The 20839-nt window shown below is 46.1% G+C and overlaps 1 protein-coding gene across 1 annotated transcript in view; it reads left to right on the forward strand.

The window, feature by feature from the left end:
- The window catches only part of LOC311108505 (sorting nexin-17-like), an 83638-nt gene that overhangs the window by 51130 nt on the left and 11669 nt on the right, over nucleotides 1-20839 (forward strand). The window contains exons 7-10 of the mRNA XM_084151137.1: nucleotides 9202-9289; nucleotides 12732-12801; nucleotides 15740-15832; nucleotides 20607-20810. Coding sequence (XP_084007263.1) covers nucleotides 9202-9289; nucleotides 12732-12801; nucleotides 15740-15832; nucleotides 20607-20810 — 455 coding nt within the window. The remainder of the gene's footprint in view (nucleotides 1-9201; nucleotides 9290-12731; nucleotides 12802-15739; nucleotides 15833-20606; nucleotides 20811-20839) is intronic.

Genomic DNA, 20839 nt, shown 5'->3' on the forward strand with positions numbered 1-20839 from the left:
TGTTTTGACAGACTGCTAGAGGGAGTTGTTTTGACAGGCAGTTAGAGAGAGTTGTTTTGACAGGCAGTTAGAGGGAGTTGTTTTGACAGGCAGTTAGAGGGAGTTGTTTTGACAGGCAGTTAGAGGGAGTTGTTTTGACAGGCAGCTAGAGGGAGTTGTTTTGACAGGCAGCTAGAGGGAGTTGTTTTGACAGGCAGTTAGAGAGAGTTGTTTTGACAGGCAGCTAGAGGGAGTTGTTTTGACAGGCAGTTAGAGGGAGTTGTTTTGACAGGCAGTTAGAGGGAGTTGTTTGACAGGCAGTTAGAGAGAGTTGTTTTGACAGGCAGTTAGAGAGAGTTGTTTTGACAGGCAGCTAGAGGGAGTTGTTTTGACAGACTGCTAGAGGGAGTTGTTTTGACAGGCAGCTAGAGAGTTGTTTTGACAGACAGCTAGAGGGAGTTGTTTTGACAGACAGCTAGAGGGAGTTGTTTTGACAGGCAGTTAGAGGGAGTTGTTTTGACAGGCAGTTAGAGGGAGTTGTTTTGACAGGCAGCTAGAGGGAGTTGTTTTGACAGGCAGTTAGAGGGAGTTGTTTTGACAGGCAGCTAGAGGGAGTTGTTTTGACAGACAGCTAGAGGGAGTTGTTTTGACAGGCAGCTAGAGGGAGTTGTTTTGACAGGCAGCTAGAGAGAGTTGTTTTGACAGACAGCTAGAGGGAGTTGTTTTGACAGGCAGCTAGAGGGAGTTGTTTTGACAGGCAGCTAGAGGGAGTTGTTTTGACAGGCAGCTAGAGGGAGTTGTTTTGACAGACTGCTAGAGAGAGTTGTTTTGACAGGCAGTTAGAGGGAGTTGTTTTGACAGGCAGCTAGAGGGAGTTGTTTTGACAGGCAGCTAGAGAGAGTTGTTTTGACAGGCAGTTAGAGGGAGTTGTTTTGACAGGCAGCTAGAGGGAGTTGTTTTGACAGGCAGTTAGAGGGAGTTGTTTTGACAGGCAGTTAGAGGGAGTTGTTTGACAGGCAGTTAGAGAGAGTTGTTTTGACAGGCAGCTAGAGGGAGTTGTTTTGACAGACAGCTAGAGGGAGTTGTTTTGACAGGCAGCTAGTGGAGTTGTTTTGACAGGCAGCTAGAGAGAGTTGTTTTGACAGACAGCTAGAGGGAGTTGTTTTGACAGACAGCTAGAGGGAGTTGTTTTGACAGGCAGCTAGAGGGAGTTGTTTTGACAGGCAGCTAGAGGGAGTTGTTTTGACAGGCAGCTAGAGGGAGTTGTTTTGACAGGCAGTTAGAGGGAGTTGTTTTGACAGACTGCTAGAGAGAGTTGTTTTGACAGGCAGTTAGAGAGAGTTGTTTTGACAGGCAGTTAGAGAGAGTTGTTTTGACAGGCAGCTAGAGGGAGTTGTTTTGACAGACTGCTAGAGGGAGTTGTTTTGACAGGCAGTTAGAGAGAGTTGTTTTGACAGGCAGCTAGAGGGAGTTGTTTTGACAGGCAGCTAGAGGGAGTTGTTTTGACAGGCAGTTAGAGAGTTGTTTTGACAGACTGCTAGAGGGAGTTGTTTTGACAGGCAGCTAGAGAGAGTTGTTTTGACAGGCAGCTAGAGGGAGTTGTTTTGACAGACAGCTAGTGGGAGTTGTTTTGACAGGCAGTTAGAGGGAGTTGTTTTGACAGGCAGTTAGAGGGAGTTGTTTTGACAGGCAGCTAGAGGGAGTTGTTTTGACAGGCAGTTAGAGGGAGTTGTTTTGACAGGCAGTTAGAGGGAGTTGTTTTGACAGGCAGTTAGAGGGAGTTGTTTTGACAGGCAGTTAGAGGGAGTTGTTTTGACAGGCAGTTAGAGGGAGTTGTTTTGACAGACTGCTAGAGGGAGTTGTTTTGACAGGCAGTTAGAGAGAGTTGTTTTGACAGGCAGTTAGAGGGAGTTGTTTTGACAGGCAGTTAGAGGGAGTTGTTTTGACAGGCAGTTAGAGGGAGTTGTCTGACAGGCAGTTAGAGAGAGTTGTTTTGACAGGCAGTTAGAGAGAGTTGTTTTGACAGGCAGCTAGAGGGAGTTGTTTTGACAGACTGCTAGAGGGAGTTGTTTTGACAGGCAGCTAGAGGGAGTTGTTTTGACAGGCAGTTAGAGGGAGTTGTTTTGACAGGCAGTTAGAGGGAGTTGTTTTGACAGGCAGTTAGAGGGAGTTGTTTTGACAGGCAGTTAGAGGGAGTTGTTTTGACAGGCAGCTAGAGGGAGTTGTTTTGACAGGCAGCTAGAGGGAGTTGTTTTGACAGGCAGTTAGAGGGAGTTGTTTTGACAGGCAGTTAGAGGGAGTTGTTTGACAGGCAGTTAGAGAGAGTTGTTTTGACAGGCAGTTAGAGAGAGTTGTTTTGACAGGCAGCTAGAGGGAGTTGTTTTGACAGACAGCTAGAGGGAGTTGTTTTGACAGGCAGCTAGAGGGTGTTGTTTTGACAGGCAGTTAGAGAGTTGTTTTGACAGACTGCTAGAGGGAGTTGTTTTGACAGGCAGCTAGAGAGAGTTGTTTTGACAGGCAGCTAGAGGGAGTTGTTTTGACAGACAGCTAGAGGGAGTTGTTTTGACAGGCAGTTAGAGGGAGTTGTTTTGACAGACAGCTAGAGGGAGTTGTTTTGACAGGCAGCTAGAGGGAGTTGTTTTGACAGGCAGTTAGAGGGAGTTGTTTTGACAGGCAGTTAGAGAGTTGTTTTGACAGACTGCTAGAGGGAGTTGTTTTGACAGGCAGCTAGAGGGAGTTGTTTTGACAGGCAGTTAGAGGGAGTTGTTTTGACAGGCAGTTAGAGGGAGTTGTTTTGACAGGCAGTTAGAGGGAGTTGTTTTGACAGGCAGTTAGAGGGAGTTGTTTTGACAGGCAGCTAGAGGGAGTTGTTTTGACAGGCAGCTAGAGGGAGTTGTTTTGACAGGCAGTTAGAGAGAGTTGTTTTGACAGGCAGCTAGAGGGAGTTGTTTTGACAGGCAGTTAGAGGGAGTTGTTTTGACAGGCAGTTAGAGGGAGTTGTTTGACAGGCAGTTAGAGAGAGTTGTTTTGACAGGCAGTTAGAGAGAGTTGTTTTGACAGGCAGCTAGAGGGAGTTGTTTTGACAGACTGCTAGAGGGAGTTGTTTTGACAGGCAGCTAGAGAGTTGTTTTGACAGACAGCTAGAGGGAGTTGTTTTGACAGACAGCTAGAGGGAGTTGTTTTGACAGGCAGTTAGAGGGAGTTGTTTTGACAGGCAGTTAGAGGGTGTTGTTTTGACAGGCAGCTAGAGGGAGTTGTTTTGACAGGCAGTTAGAGGGATTTGTTTTGACAGGCAGTAAGAGGGAGTTGTTTTGACAGGCAGTTAGAGGGAGTTGTTTTGACAGGCAGTTAGAGGGAGTTGTTTTGACAGGCAGCTAGAGGTAGTTGTTTTGACAGACTGCTAGAGGGAGTTGTTTTGACAGGCAGTTAGAGGGAGTTGTTTTGACAGGCAGTTAGAGGGAGTTGTTTTGACAGGCAGTTAGAGGGAGTTGTTTTGACAGGCAGTTAGAGGGAGTTGTTTGACAGGCAGTTAGAGAGAGTTGTTTTGACAGGCAGTTAGAGAGAGTTGTTTTGACAGGCAGCTAGAGGGAGTTGTTTTGACAGGCAGCTAGAGGGAGTTGTTTTGACAGGCAGCTAGAGGGAGTTGTTTTGACAGACTGCTAGAGGGAGTTGTTTTGACAGGCAGTTAGAGGGAGTTGTTTTGACAGGCAGTTAGAGGGAGTTGTTTTGACAGACTGCTAGAGAGAGTTGTTTTGACAGGCAGTTAGAGAGAGTTGTTTTGACAGGCAGCTAGAGGTAGTTGTTTTGACAGACTGCTAGAGGGAGTTGTTTTGACAGACAGCTAGAGGGAGTTGTTTTGACAGGCAGCTAGAGGGAGTTGTTTTGACAGGCAGCTAGAGGGAGTTGTTTTGACAGGCAGCTAGAGGGAGTTGTTTTGACAGACAGCTAGAGGGAGTTGTTTTGACAGGCAGCTAGAGGGAGTTGTTTTGACAGGCAGCTAGAGGGAGTTGTTTTGACAGGCAGCTAGAGGGAGTTGTTTTGACAGACTGCTAGAGAGTTGTTTTGACAGGCAGTTAGAGGGAGTTGTTTTGACAGGCAGCTAGAGGGAGTTGTTTTGACAGGCAGCTAGAGAGAGTTGTTTTGACAGGCAGTTAGAGGGAGTTGTTTTGACAGGCAGCTAGAGGGAGTTGTTTTGACAGGCAGTTAGAGGGAGTTGTTTTGACAGGCAGTTAGAGGGAGTTGTTTGACAGGCAGTTAGAGAGAGTTGTTTTGACAGGCAGCTAGAGGGAGTTGTTTTGACAGACAGCTAGAGGGAGTTGTTTTGACAGGCAGCTAGTGGAGTTGTTTTGACAGGCAGCTAGAGAGAGTTGTTTTGACAGACAGCTAGAGGGAGTTGTTTTGACAGACAGCTAGAGGGAGTTGTTTTGACAGGCAGCTAGAGGGAGTTGTTTTGACAGGCAGCTAGAGGGAGTTGTTTTGACAGGCAGCTAGAGGGAGTTGTTTTGACAGACAGCTAGAGGGAGTTGTTTTGACAGACAGCTAGAGGGAGTTGTTTTGACAGACAGCTAGAGGGAGTTGTTTTGACAGGCAGTTAGAGAGAGTTGTTTTGACAGGCAGCTAGAGGGAGTTGTTTTGACAGGCAGCTATAGGGAGTTGTTTTGACAGACAGCTAGAGGGAGTTGTTTTGACAGGCAGTTAGAGGGAGTTGTTTTGACAGACTGCTAGAGGGAGTTGTTTTGACAGGCAGTTAGAGGGAGTTGTTTTGACAGGCAGTTAGAGGGAGTTGTTTTGACAGGCAGCTAGAGGGAGTTGTTTTGACAGGCAGTTAGAGGGAGTTGTTTTGACAGATACGAGGCCAAACCAATATATCATGACATTGAATGCTTCTTAGCCAATCTGAACTATCGGTCCTATAAAATCATCACTTGATGTCCTTGTATTGACATCCTTTTGTTGACTGTCTCTAGTGTCTCCTGTTGTTGACTGTCTCTCTAGTGTCTCCTGTTGTTGACTGTCTCTCTAGTGTCTCCTGTTGTTGACTGTCTCTCTAGTGTCTCCTGTTGTTGACTGTCTCTAGTGTCTCCTGTTGTTGACTGTCTCTCTAGTGTCTCCTGTTGTTGACTGTCTCTCTAGTGTCTCCTGTTGTTCACTGTCTCTCTAGTGTCTCCTGTTGTTGACTGTCTCTCTAGTGTCTCCTGTTGTTGACTGTCTCTCTAGTGTCTCCTGTTGTTGACTGTCTCTAGTGTCTCCTGTTGTTGACTGTCTCTCTAGTGTCTCCTGTTGTTGACTCTCTCTAGTGTCTCCTGTTGTTGACTGTCTCTCTAGTGTCTCCTGTTGTTGACTGTCTCTCTAGTGTCTCCTGTTGTTGACTGTCTCTCTAGTGTCTCCTGTTGTTGACTGTCTCTCTAGTGTCTCCTGTTGTTGACTGTCTCTCTAGTGTCTCCTGTTGTTGACTGTCTCTCTAGTGTCTCCTGTTGTTGTCTGTCTCTCTAGTGTCTCCTGTTGTTGACTGTCTCTCTAGTGTCTCCTGTTGTTGACTGTCTCTCTAGTGTCTCCTGTTGTTGACTGTCTCTCTAGTGTCTCCTGTTGTTGACTGTCTCTCTAGTGTCTCCTGTTGTTGTCTGTCTCTCTAGTGTCTCCTGTTGTTGACTGTCTCTCTAGTGTCTCCTGTTGTTAACTGTCTCTCTAGTGTCTCCTGTTGTTGACTGTCTCTCTAGTGTCTCCTGTTGTTGACTGTCTCTCTAGTGTCTCCTGTTGTTGTCTGTCTCTCTAGTGTCTCCTGTTGTCTGTCTCTCTAGTGTCTCCTGTTGTTGACTGTCTCTCTAGTGTCTCCTGTTGTTGACTGTCTCTCTAGTGTCTCCTGTTGTTGACTGTCTCTCTAGTGTCTCCTGTTGTTGACTGTCTCTCTAGTGTCTCCTGTTGTTGACTGTCTCTCTAGTGTCTCCTGTTGTTGACTGTCTCTCTAGTGTCTCCTGTTGTTGACTGTCTCTCTAGTGTCTCCTGTTGTTGACTGTCTCTCTAGTGTCTCCTGTTGTTGACTGTCTCTCTAGTGTCTCCTGTTGTTGACTGTCTCTAGTGTCTCCTGTTGTTGACTGTCTCTAGTGTCTCCTGTTGTTGACTGTCTCTAGTGTCTCCTGTTGTTGACTGTCTCTCTAGTGTCTCCTGTTGTTGACTGTCTCTCTAGTGTCTCCTGTTGTTGACTGTCTCTCTAGTGTCTCCTGTTGTTGACTGTCTCTCTAGTGTCTCCTGTTGTTGTCTGTCTCTCTAGTGTCTCCTGTTGTCTGTCTCTCTAGTGTCTCCTGTTGTTGACTGTCTCTAGTGTCTCCTGTTGTTGACTGTCTCTCTAGTGTCTCCTGTTGTTGACTGTCTCTCTAGTGTCTCCTGTTGTTGACTGTCTCTCTAGTGTCTCCTGTTGTTGACTGTCTCTCTAGTGTCTCCTGTTGTCTGTCTCTCTAGTGTCTCCTGTTGTTGACTGTCTCTAGTGTCTCCTGTTGTTGACTGTCTCTCTAGTGTCTCCTGTTGTTGTCTGTCTCTCTAGTGTCTCCTGTTGTCTGTCTCTCTAGTGTCTCCTGTTGTTGACTGTCTCTAGTGTCTCCTGTTGTTGTCTGTCTCTCTAGTGTCTCCTGTTGTTGACTGTCTCTCTAGTGTCTCCTGTTGTTAACTGTCTCTCTAGTGTCTCCTGTTGTTGACTGTCTCTCTAGTGTCTCCTGTTGTTGACTGTCTCTCTAGTGTCTCCTGTTGTTGACTGTCTCTCTAGTGTCTCCTGTTGTTGACTGTCTCTCTAGTGTCTCCTGTTGTTGACTGTCTCTCTAGTGTCTCCTGTTGTTGACTGTCTCTCTAGTGTCTCCTGTTGTTGACTGTCTCTCTAGTGTCTCCTGTTGTTGACTGTCTCTCTAGTGTCTCCTGTTGTTGACTGTCTCTCTAGTGTCTCCTGTTGTTGACTGTCTCTCTAGTGTCTCCTGTTGTTGACTGTCTCTCTAGTGTCTCCTGTTGTTGACTGTCTCTCTAGTGTCTCCTGTTGTTGACTGACTCTCTAGTGTCTCCTGTTGACTGTCTCTCTAGTGTCTCCTGTTGTTGACTGACTCTCTAGTGTCTCCTGTTGTTGACTGTCTCTCTAGTGTCTCCTGTTGTTGACTGTCTCTCTAGTGTCTCCTGTTGTTGACTGTCTCTCTAGTGTCTCCTGTTGTTGACTGTCTCTCTAGTGTCTCCTGTTGTTGACTGTCTCTCTAGTGTCTCCTGTTGTTGACTGTCTCTCTCCGTGACCGGGAGACCCATGGGGCGGCGCACAATTGGCCCAGCGTCGTCCAGGGTAGGGTAGGGAATGGCCGGCAGGGATGTTGGTAGAGCATGGCGTTTGCAACGCCAGGGTTGTGGGTTCGTTTCCCACGGGGGCCAGTATGAAAAAATAAATATATATATATATATAGATATATATCTAATGTATGCACTCACTAACTGTAAGTCGCTCTGGATAAGAGCGTCTGCTAAATGACTAAAATGTAAATGTAAAATGTGATCTCCCTGTCCTCTCTGGAGAGTAGACCTCAACTAAACAGCTGCAGTTAGTACACACACACATGATTACTGGACCCTGCTGGGTTCTGTCCAGATGGACTGTCCTCACCTCTCTCTGTTACTGGACCCTGCTGGGTTCTGTCCAGATGGACTGTCCTCATCTCTCTCTGTTACTGGACCCTGCTGGGTTCTGTCCAGATGGACTGTCCTCATCTCTCTCTGTTACTGGACCCTGCTGGGTTCTGTCCAGATGGACTGTCCTCATCTGTCTCTGTTACTGGACCCTGCTGGGTTCTGTCCAGATGGACTGTCCTCATCTCTCTCTGTTACTGGACCCTGCTGGGTTCTGTCCAGATGGACTGTCCTCATCTCTCTCTGTTACTGGACCCTGCTGGGTTCTGTCCAGATGGACTGTCCTCATCTCTCTCTGTTACTGGACCCTGCTGGGTTCTGTCCAGATGGACTGTCCTCATCTCTCTCTGTTACTGGACCCTGCTGGGTTCTGTCCAGATGGACTGTCCTCATCTCTCTCTGTTACTGGACCCTGCTGGGTTCTGTCCAGATGGACTGTCCTCATCTCTCTCTGTTACTGGACCCTGCTGGGTTCTGTCCAGATGGACTGTCCTCATCTCTCTCTGTTACTGGACCCTGCTGGGTTCTGTCCAGATGGACTGTCCTCATCTCTCTCTGTTACTGGACCCTGCTGGGCTCTGTCCAGATGGACTGTCCTCATCGCTCTCTGTTACTGGACCCTGCTGGGTTCTGTCCAGATGGACTGTCCTCATCTCTCTCTGTTACTGGACCCTGCTGGGTTCTGTCCAGATGGACTGTCCTCATCTCTCTCTGTTACTGGACCCTGCTGGGTTCTGTCCAGATGGACTGTCCTCATCTCTCTCTGTTACTGGACCCTGCTGGGTTCTGTCCAGATGGACTGTCCTCATCTCTCTCTGTTACTGGACCCTGCTGGGTTCTGTCCAGATGGACTGTCCTCATCTCTCTCTGTTACTGGACCCTGCTGGGTTCTGTCCAGATGGACTGTCCTCATCTCTCTCTGTTACTGGACCCTGCTGGGTTCTGTCCAGATGGACTGTCCTCATCTCTCTCTGTTACTGGACCCTGCTGGGTTCTGTCCAGATGGACTGTCCTCATTTCTCTCTGTTACTGGACCCTGCTGGGTTCTGTCCAGATGGACTGTCCTCATCTCTCTCTGTTACTGGACCCTGCTGGGTTCTGTCCAGATGGACTGTCCTCATCTCAGTCCATGGGATCAGGCTGTTCTGTTCTGCTCAGCACTCCTTTTTACTCTCTCTCTCTCTCTCTCTCTCTCTCCCTGTCTCCCTCTCTCTCTCTCTCTCTCTCTCTCTCTCTCTCTCTCCCCCTGTCTCCCTCTCTCTCTCTCTCTCTCTCTCTCTGTCTCCCTCTCTCTCTCTCTCTCTCTCTCTCTCCCCGTGTCTCTCTCTCTCCCCGTCTCTCTCTCTCCCCATGTCTCTCTCTCTCCCCGTCTCTCTCTCTCCCCGTCTCTCGCTCTCTTCCCCTTCCCTTGTCTCTCTCTCTCTCACTCTTTCCCTCTCTCACTCTATCCTCCCTCTCTTTCTCCCTCTCTTCTCCCCTTCCCTCTCTTTCTCCCTCTCTTCTCCTCTTCCCCTCTCTCTCTCTCTCCCCCCTTTCTCTCTCTCTCTCTCTCTCTCTCTCTCGCCCTCTCTCTAGTTGTGAGGAAGCTACAGGAGTTTGAGCTACCATACGTATCGGTCACCAGCTTACGGAGCTCGGAGTTCCACATCGTCCTGCGAAAAAGGTATGATACCTCCACACAAACATTAACAATCGTTGGCTGTTTCACTGATGCTATCCCACTCAGGGATTCCTTCAATGAGTCAATTGACTACAATTTACCCCTTGTGTATATATTATTTATATCTGCCTAGTATGTGAATCCTGAAGTTCATTGGATTGACTAGCTTTTAACCTCAAATGTCAACCACTTAGCATTCATTTGAGGATGTGGCTACACTACATGTCCAAGAGTATGTGGACATCCCTTCAAATTAGTAGATTCTGCTATTTCAGCCACACCCGTTGCTGACAGGTGTATAAAATCGAGCACACAGCCATGCAATCTCCATAGACAAACATATGCAGTAGAATGGCCTTACTGAAGAGCTCAGTGACTTGCAACGTGGCACCGTCATAGGATGCCACCTTTCCAACAAGTCAGTTCGTCAAATTTCTGCACTGCTAGAGCTGCCCCGTCTTCATCCTATTTCACTAGTTAGGTTCCAGGGAGATTATGGGGTGTTCATCTGCATGGTTGGATTACGGTTCAATCACAGTTGGATTACGCCGTCAAAAAGAGAAACAGAGACCAGGCGAAGATAATAAATAGGAACGTCTACTAGAGGAGTAGAGGATCAGGAAGTCTAGCATTTAGCATGTCTGGTGTCAGACGCAGCAGAGACTTGCAGAGATGATGGATCTACTTCTTGAACTATAGAGAGTCCTATAGCCTAGTGAAGACAATGGTGTTTCATGCACTGTAGGCAGCAAAGGAGCTGTCAATAGCTATGAAAGATCCAAATAGAGGGTAACACTCACATAAAAAATAAATAAAAAAAATGTTTGTTTTATACAGCAAAGGTAAAACTCCACAACCAGTGGTGTTTTAAAGCACACTAGTAGAGATGCAGTGGAGTTATGTCCTACAGTCAGGAGGACTTCAGTGGAGATGGTGACTGTCACTGAAAGGCCTGAGGTGGAGATGGTGACTGTCACTGAAAGGCCTGAGGTGGAGATGGTGACTGTCACTGAAAGGCCTGAGGTGGAGATGGTGACTGTCACTGAAAGGCCTGAGGTGGAGATGGTGACTGTCACTGAAAGGCCTGAGGTGGAGATGGTGACTGTCACTGAAAGGCCTGAGGTGGAGATGGTCTGGACAGTATTTTCCTTGTGGTCCACATACTAGTAGTATCCATCCTCCAGGTCAGGGAGGGGGCATAGGCCTCACACCATAATCATCAAACAGAGGTAGGGTAGCAGATGAGGGGACATAGGCCTCACACCATAATCATCAAAAGGCTAATGTGGTCCTTTAATAAAATTGTATTTATTTTATTTCACCTTTATTTAACCAGGTAAGCCAGTTGAGAACAAGTTCTCATTTACAACTGCGACCTGGCCAAGATAAAGCAAAGCAGTGTGATTTTTAAAAACAACAACAACACAGAGTTACATATGGGGTAAAACAAAACAATAAGATGAGGGTCAGAAATCAGCTCCATGTTAGCAGTCTCCTCCCCCCCTACCACTGTTCTTTAGGGGTGCTGCCAGACCTCCACCAATCAGAACCAAGATCAGGAGGAGAACCATCCAATCGTGGGTGTTCATCAGAACCACTATTTTCAAATGTCAACAAACATTAGACTGATGTAGATTGAGTCTGACAGACAACACTATAAAACCTATTGATGCGGAATGAGTCTTGAGTCACTGTAAAATCTATTGAAAAGGAACAATTATAACCACACATACCTTTTATGCCACATAGCACCTCCCCTCCGCGAGCGTCTGTGGTTGTTGTGGAACACCTGAAGCAGTCCTGCTGCTTGTTTTTCTTCAACTATAAACACCTAATTGTCTGAAATATTATCTAGGTTGTCTAGCCAGTCAGTAATGACAAGCTAGAGTTGATTTAAAGTATTTAACCATTCTGTGATGTCATAATGAGACATGCCATCACGAACCATGCCATGGTTTCTCAGGGTTTTAAGATACCGTACCTTATCTTCAACCTAGTGGTTTCTCAGGGTTTTAAGATACCGTACCTTATCTTCAACCTAGTGGTTTCTCAGGGTTTTAAGATACCGTACCTTATCTTCAACCTAGTGGTTTCTCAGGGTTTTAAGATACCGTACCTTATCTTCAACCTAGTGGTTTCTCAGGGGTTCAAGATACCGTACCTTATCTTCAACCTAGTGGTTTCTCAGGGTTTTAAGATACCGTACCTTATGTTCAACCTAGTGGTTTCTCAGGGGTTCAAGATACCGTCCCTTATCTTCAACCTAGTGGTTTCTCATGGTTTTAAGATACCGTACCTTATTTTCAACCTAGTGGTTTCTCAGGGGTTCAAGATACCGTACCTTATTTTCAACCTAGTGGTTTCTCAGGGGTTCAAGATACCGTACCTTATGTTCAACCTAGTGGTTTCTCAGGGTTTTAAGATACCGTACCTTATTTTCAACCTAGTGGTTTCTCAGGGGTTCAAGATACCGTACCTTATTTTCAACCTAGTGGTTTCTCAGGGGTTCAAGTGACAGAACGTAGCCTACTGTCTACATCCAATCAAAGTAAGAAATGGTAACTCTCCAGTTTTATGGACCTAAAAGCCTATGATGATGAGACTAACATGAGAATATCATGACACCTTCTATAAGATGCTCTTTAATGGACACTCAGTCAAAATCCTTCCCATAAACTGCCAGAAGAACATGTCCAGCATTTTCTTTTATAGAATACTCCAAATGTTATGCAGAACATTACACAATGCTCCTATGAAAAAAAAAAAAAAAGGGCCCAACTGATTTGAATTTCTAATTGAAATGCAGACTACTTAAGTATCAGGTTTCAAAACATTCAGTGCTGCTATTGGATGTGACGCAACACAGGCAGTATAGCATCTTTCATTGATTTGAAAGAAAGCATTCAATCAATGGCTGATGTCTGGAGTGTAGCAGGCCTGTTACGGGCTGTAGGAACAATGGCTGATGTCTGGAGGGTAGCAGGCCTGTTACGGGCTGTAGGAACAATGGCTGATGTCTGGAGTGTAGCAGGCCTGTTACGGGCTGCAGAAAGGTGAACACACAACACACCACCCAATGCAAGCATGATAACCAAGACTCACTCTCTCTCTCTCTCTCTCTCTCTCTCTCTCTCTCTCTCTCTCTCTCTCTCTCTCTCTCTCTCTCTCTCTCTCTCTCTCTCTCTCTCTCTCTCTCTCTCTCTCTCTCTCTCTCTCTCTCTCTCTCTCTCTCTCTGTCTGTCTGTCTCTGGCTCTCTCTCTCTCTCTCTCTCTCTCTCTGTCTCTCTCTCTGTCTGTCTGTCTCTCTCTCTCTCTCTCTCTCTCTCTCTCTCGCTCTCTGTCTCTCTCTCTGTCTGTCTCTCTCTCTCTCTCTCTGTCTCTGTCTCTCTCTCTGTCTCTGTCTCTGTCTCTCTCTGTCTCTGTGTCTGTCTCTCTGTGTTTATAGTTACTGGGACACGGCGTATGACAGTGATGTAATGGACAACAGAGTGGGACTCAACCTACTTTACACTCAGGTGAGTTCAGAACCAACCATACAGTGGGGAGAACAAGTATTTGATACACTGCCGATTTTGCAGGTTTTCCTACTTACAAAGCATGTAGAGGTCTGTAATTTTTTTATCATAGGTACACTTCAACTGTGAGAGACGGAATCTAAAACAAAAATCCAGAAAATCACATTGTATGATTTTTAAGTAATTCATTTGCATTTTATTGCATGACATAAGTATGTGATCACCTACCAACCAGTAAGAATTCCGGCTCTCACAGACCTGTTAGTTTTTCTTTAAGAAGCCCTCCTGTTCTCCACTCATTACCTGTATTAACTGCACCTGTTTTAACTCGTTACCTGTATAAAAGACACCTGTCCACACACTCAATCAAATAGACTCCAACCTCTCCACAATGGCCAAGACCAGAGAGCTGTGTAAGGACATCAGGGATAAAATTGTAGACCTGCACAAGGCTGGGATGGGCTACAGGACAATAGGCAAGCAGCTTGGTGAGAAGGCATCAACTGTTGGCGCAATTATTAGAAAATGGAAGAAGTTCAAGATGATGGTCAATCACCCTCGGTCTGGGGCTCCATGCAAGATCTCACCTCGGGGGGCATCAATGATCATGAGGAAGGTGAGGGATCAGCCCAGAACTAAACGGCAGGACCTGGTCAATGACCTGAAGAGAGCTGGGACCACAGTCTCAAAGAAAACCATTAGTAACACACTACGCCGTCATGGATTAAAATCCTGCAGCGCACGCAAGGTCCCCCTGATCAAGCCAGCGCATGTCCAGGCCCGTCTGAAGTTTGCCAATGACCATCTGGATGATCCAGAGGAGGAATGGGAGAAGGTCATGTGGTCTGATGAGACAAAAATATAGCTTTTTGGTCTAAACTCCACTCGCCATGTTTGGAGGAAGAAGAAGGATGAGTACAACCCCAAGAACACCATCCCAACCGTGAAGAATGGAGGTGGAAACATCATTCTTTGGGGATGCTTTTCTGCAAAGGGGACAGGACGATTGCACCATATTGAGGGGAGGATGGATGGGGCCATGTATCGCGAGATCTTGGCCAACAACCTCCTTCCCTCAGTAAGAGCATTGAAGATGGGTCGTGGTTGGGTCTTCCAGCATGACAACGACCCGAAACACACAGCCAGGGCAACTAAGGAGTGGCTCCGTAAGAAGCATCTCAAGGTCCTGGAGTGGCCTAGCCAGTCTCCAGACCTGAACCCAATAGAAAATCTTTGGAGGGAGCTGAAAGTCCGTATTGCCCAGCGACAGCCCTGAAACCTGAAGGATCTGGAGAAGGTCTGTATGGAGGAGTGGGCCAAAATCCCTGCTGCAGTGTGTGCAAACCTGGTCAAGACCAATCAAGTTGATTTGCAAATTTTCAACGACATTGATGTGTTATTGGCTTCGATACAATGGTAGGGACATTTTAATTATTACTTTTATTTTTTAAATGTTGTATCTCCTTTTTCTCCCCAATTGGTAATTACGATCTTGTCTCATCGCTGCAACTCCCCAACGGACTCGGGAGAGGCGAAGGTCGAGAGTCATGCGTCCTCCGAAACATGACCTGCCAAGCTGCGCTGCTTTTTAACACACTGCTCGCTTAACCCGGAAGCCAGCCGCACCAATGTGTCGGAAGAAACATTGTCCAACTGACAACTGAAATCAGCTTGCAGTGCGCCCGGCCCGCCACAAGGAGTCGCTAGAGCACGATGAGCCAAGGAAAGCCCCCCCCCGGCCAAACCCTCCCCTAACCCGGATGACGCTGGGCCAATTGTGCGCTGCTCCCGGTCACGGCCGGCTGTGACAGCGCCAGGGATCGAACTCGAGGCTTTAATGGTGCCTCTGCACTGTGATATGCAGTGCCTTAGACCACTACGCCACTCGGAGAGGTGGGAAACATTTGATTTTAACATTGAGCGTCAACCAATGGCGCAACTAAAATATGTAGTTGTATCAATTCTTAAATGTATTTTAGCTTCAATCACAGACAATAGAACCCCCAGGAACCACCACCTCATCACTAATAGTGATATTTTTAACAATCTACTGTCCTCATTTTTCAAATGTCATATTATCTCCACCTCCTCCCCCGACCCCTGCTCCTCCCCCGACCCCTCCCCCGACCCCTGCTCCTCCTCCCCCGACCCCTGCTCCTCCCCCGACCCCTGCTCCTCCCCCGACCCCTGCTCCTCCCCCGACCCCTCCTCCCCCGAACCCTGCTCCCCCCCCCCTCCTCTCCAACCCTGGTCCCTTCCATTATCCGATGAGGTTGTCAGGGAGGTTTGGCTCCTAAACCCATGGTTACATCCCAAATGGCACCCTATTCCCTATATAGTGCACTATTTATTTTATATTTTTTACTATGGCCCATAATCCTCTGGTCAAAATGAGTGCACTATATAGGGAATAGGGTGCCATTTGCAACGGAGCCCATGTCTTTTTATAGAACACACCCTATGCAGCCACACACACACACACACACACACACACACACACACACACACACGCTCAGCAGCAACAACATGCTGGTGTTTTCTTAAAGCATTTCAGAGATTGCTGATTTGATTAGAATCTGCCTGCTGGCTGCTGCCTCAGCGCTCTCGCTGAGTGTGTGTGTGTGTGTGTGTGTGTGTGGGGCTGTTACCTCAGTGTGGGGGCACAGCTAATGTTACGGGCCAAAGAATGCAATCTTTTCTTGGAAAGAGAATCAACTCGTGTGTGTGTGCGCTTGCCGTTGTGTGCGACGTGTGTGTGTCATTGACTTGTGTGTGTATGTAGCTGCCAACTCATTTGTGTTTAATTCTACTTGAACAAAACAACATTGGAATGGTTTGTTTTGGACTTAAAACAGAAGAACACATATTAGTTCTATGTAAGCCTCTCCAAAGATGGTTTGGAGCAGAAAGATGAAACTTGTCTCTCTTCTCTCCCTAGACGGTGTCCGACATAGAGAGAGGCTGGATACTCGTTAACAAGGACCAACACAGACAGCTCAAATCACTGCAGGAGAAAGGCTCCAAGAAAGAAGTAAGATAGCCTATCGTCCTGTAATGTATTACTGTCTCCACCAGCTGTAATGTAATACTGTCTCCACCAGCTGTAATGTAATGTATTACTGTCTCCACCAGCTGTAATGTAATACTGTCTCCACCAGCTGTAATGTATTACTGTCTCCACCAGCTGTAATGTATTACTGTCTCCACCAGCTGTAATGTAATACTGTCTCCACCAGCTGTAATGTATTACTGTCTCCACCAGCTGTAATGTATTACTGTCTCCACCAGCTGTAATGTAATACTGTCTCCACCAGCTGTAATGTATTACTGTCTCCACCAGCTGTAATGTAATACTGTCTCCACCAGCTGTAATGTATTACTGTCTCCACCAGCTGTAATGTAATACTGTCTCCACCAGCTGTAATGTAATACTGTCTCCACCAGCTGTAATGTATTACTGTCTCCACCAGCTGTAATGTATTACTGTCTCCACCAGCTGTAATGTATTACTGTCTCCACCAGCTGTAATGTATTACTGTCTCCACCAGCTGTAATGTATTACTGTCTCCACCAGCTGTAATGTATTACTGTCTCCACCAGCTGTAATGTAATACTGTCTCCACCAGCTGTAATGTATTACTGTCTCCACCAGCTGTAATGTATTACTGTCTCCACCAGCTGTAATGTATTACTGTCTCCACCAGCTGTAATGTATTACTGTCTCCACCAGCTGTAATGTAATACTGTCTCCACCAGCTGTAATGTATTACTGTCTCCACCAGCTGTAATGTAATACTGTCTCCACCAGCTGTAATGTATTACTGTCTCCACCAGCTGTAATGTAATACTGTCTCCACCAGCTGTAATGTAATACTGTCTCCACCAGCTGTAATGTATTACTGTCTCCACCAGCTGTAATGTATTACTGTCTCCACCAGCTGTAATGTAATACTGTCTCCACCAGCTGTAATGTAATGTATTACTGTCTCCACCAGCTGTAATGTATTACTGTCTCCACCAGCTGTAATGTATTACTGTCTCCACCAGCTGTAATGTAATACTGTCTCCACAAGCTGTAATGTATTACTGTCTCCACCAGCTGTAATGTATTACTGTCTCCACCAGCTGTAATGTATTACTGTCTCCACCAGCTGTAATGTAATACTGTCTCCACCAGGTGTAATGTATTACTGTCTCCACCAGCTGTAATGTAATACTGTCTCCACCAGCTGTAATGTATTACTGTCTCCACCAGCTGTAATGTATTACTGTCTCCACCAGCTGTAATGTATTACTGTCTCCACCAGCTGTAATGTATTACTGTCTCCACCAGCTGTAATGTAATACTGTCTCCACCAGCTGTAATGTAATACTGTCTCCACCAGCTGTAATGTATTACTGTCTCCACCAGCTGTAATGTATTACTGTCTCCACCAGCTGTAATGTAATACTGTCTCCACCAGCTGTAATGTAATGTATTACTGTCTCCACCAGCTGTAATGTATTACTGTCTCCACCAGCTGTAATGTAATACTGTCTCCACCAGCTGTAATGTAATACTGTCTCCACCAGCTGTAATGTAATACTGTCTCCACCAGCTGCAATGTAATACTGTCTCCACCAGCTGTAATGTATTACTGTCTCCACCAGCTGTAATGTAATGTATTACTGTCTCCACCAGCTGTAATGTAATACTGTCTCCACCAGCTGTAATGTATTACTGTCTCCACCAGCTGTAATGTATTACTGTCTCCACCAGCTGTAATGAAATACTGTCTCCACCAGCTGTAATGTATTACTGTCTCCACCAGCTGTAATGTATTACTGTCTCCACCAGCTGTAATGTATTACTGTCTCCACCAGCTGTAATGTAATGTATTACTGTCTCCACCAGCTGTAATGTAATGTATTACTGTCTCCACCAGCTGTAATGTAATGTATTACTGTCTCCACCAGCTGTAATGTAATACTGTCTCCACCAGCTGTAATGTAATACTGTCTCCACCAGCTGTAATGTATTACTGTCTCCACCAGCTGTAATGTATTACTGTCTCCACCAGCTGTAATGTAATACTGTCTCCACCAGCTGTAATGTAATACTGTCTCCACCAGCTGTAATGTATTACTGTCTCCACCAGCTGTAATGTATTACTGTCTCCACCAGCTGTAATGTAATACTGTCTCCACCAGCTGTAATGTAATGTATTACTGTCTCCACCAGCTGTAATGTATTACTGTCTCCACCAGCTGTAATGTATTACTGTCTCCACCAGCTGTAATGTAATACTGTCTCCACAAGCTGTAATGTATTACTGTCTCCACCAGCTGTAATGTATTACTGTCTCCACCAGCTGTAATGTATTACTGTCTCCACCAGCTGTAATGTAATACTGTCTCCACCAGGTGTAATGTATTACTGTCTCCACCAGCTGTAATGTAATACTGTCTCCACCAGCTGTAATGTATTACTGTCTCCACCAGCTGTAATGTATTACTGTCTCCACCAGCTGTAATGTATTACTGTCTCCACCAGCTGTAATGTATTACTGTCTCCACCAGCTGTAATGTAATACTGTCTCCACCAGCTGTAATGTAATGTATTACTGTCTCCACCAGCTGTAATGTATTACTGTCTCCACCAGCTGTAATGTATTACTGTCTCCACCAGCTGTAATGTAATACTGTCTCCACAAGCTGTAATGTATTACTGTCTCCACCAGCTGTAATGTATTACTGTCTCCACCAGCTGTAATGTATTACTGTCTCCACCAGCTGTAATGTATTACTGTCTCCACCAGGTGTAATGTATTACTGTCTCCACCAGCTGTAATGTAATACTGTCTCCACCAGCTGTAATGTATTACTGTCTCCACCAGCTGTAATGTATTACTGTCTCCACCAGCTGTAATGTATTACTGTCTCCACCAGCTGTAATGTATTACTGTCTCCACCAGCTGTAATGTAATACTGTCTCCACCAGCTGTAATGTAATACTGTCTCCACCAGCTGTAATGTATTACTGTCTCCACCAGCTGTAATGTATTACTGTCTCCACCAGCTGTAATGTAATACTGTCTCCACCAGCTGTAATGTAATGTATTACTGTCTCCACCAGCTGTAATGTATTACTGTCTCCACCAGCTGTAATGTAATACTGTCTCCACCAGCTGTAATGTAATACTGTCTCCACCAGCTGTAATGTAATACTGTCTCCACCAGCTGCAATGTAATACTGTCTCCACCAGCTGTAATGTATTACTGTCTCCACCAGCTGTAATGTAATGTATTACTGTCTCCACCAGCTGTAATGTAATACTGTCTCCACCAGCTGTAATGTATTACTGTCTCCACCAGCTGTAATGTATTACTGTCTCCACCAGCTGTAATGAAATACTGTCTCCACCAGCTGTAATGTATTACTGTCTCCACCAGCTGTAATGTATTACTGTCTCCACCAGCTGTAATGTATTACTGTCTCCACCAGCTGTAATGTAATGTATTACTGTCTCCACCAGCTGTAATGTAATGTATTACTGTCTCCACCAGCTGTAATGTAATGTATTACTGTCTCCACCAGCTGTAATGTAATACTGTCTCCACCAGCTGTAATGTAATACTGTCTCCACCAGCTGTAATGTATTACTGTCTCCACCAGCTGTAATGTATTACTGTCTCCACCAGCTGTAATGTAATACTGTCTCCACCAGCTGTAATGTATTACTGTCTCCACCAGCTGTAATGTATTACTGTCTCCACCAGCTGTAATGTAATACTGTCTCCACCAGCTGTAATGTATTACTGTCTCCACCAGCTGTAATGTATTACTGTCTCCACCAGCTGTAATGTAATACTGTCTCCACCAGCTGTAATGTAATACTGTCTCCACCAGCTGTAATGTATTACTGTCTCTACCAGCTGTAATGTAATACTGTCTCCACCAGCTGTAATGTAATACTGTCTCCACCAGCTGTAATGTAATACTGTCTCCACCAGCTGTAATGTATTACTGTCTCCACCAGCTGTCTAGTGGAGGAGGAGCTATCATTCCACATATTGTACTCTGTCATGTCACAGGGACATTGTCATGCTGAAACAGGAAAGGGCCTTCCCCAAACTATTACCACGAAGTTGGAAGCACAGAATCGTCTAGAATGTCATTGTATGCTGTAGCGTTAAGATTTCCCTCCACTGGAACTAAGGGGCCTAGCCCGAACCATGAAAAACAGCCCCAGACCATTATTCTTCCTGGTGATCTTAGGCTTGTGTGCGGCTGCTCTGCCATGGAAACCCATTTCATGAAGCTCCTGATGAACAGTTCTTGTGCTGACGTTGCTTCCAGAGGCAGTTTGGAACTCGGTAGTGAGTGTTGCAGCCGAGGACAGACGATTTTTACGCACTACGCGCTTCAGCACTCGGCGGTCCCGTTCTGTGAGCTTGTGTGGCCTACCACTTCGCAGCTGAGCCGTTGTTGCTCCTAGACGTTTCCACTTCACAATAACAGCACTTACAGTTGACCGGGGCAGCTCTAGCAGGGCAGAAATTTGACGAACTGACTTGTTGGAAAGGTGGCATCCTATGACGGTGCCACGCTGAAAGTCACTGAGTTCTTCAGTAAGGCCATTCTATTGCCAGTGTTTGTCTATGGAGATTGCATGGTTGTGTGCTCGATTTTATACACCTGTCAGCAAAGGGTGTGGCTGGAATAGCCGAATCCACTAATTTGAAGGGATGTCCACATACTGCTGTATATACAGTGTATATGAAATGATTTTGCAGTGCTTCATGTTCTCTTCGTTTCTCTCCAGTTCATCAGGCTATGCCAGACGCTGAAGTACTTTGGCTACATTCAGTTTGACCCATGCGTGACAGACTTCCCGGAGAAGGGCTGTCACGTGATCGTCTCCGCTGGGAACAACGAGCTCAACTTCCAGGTCAAGCTGCCCAATGAACAGATGAAAGAGGGGAGCTTCAAGGTCACACGCATGAGGTGCTGGCGGGTCACTTCTTCTGTAAGTAACCCACCCCAACATAAAGTTAG

The sequence above is a fragment of the Coregonus lavaretus genome (assembly GCF_964263955.1).
Source record: "Coregonus lavaretus genome assembly, chromosome: 33".
Taxonomy (NCBI): Eukaryota; Metazoa; Chordata; class Actinopteri; order Salmoniformes; family Salmonidae; genus Coregonus; species Coregonus lavaretus.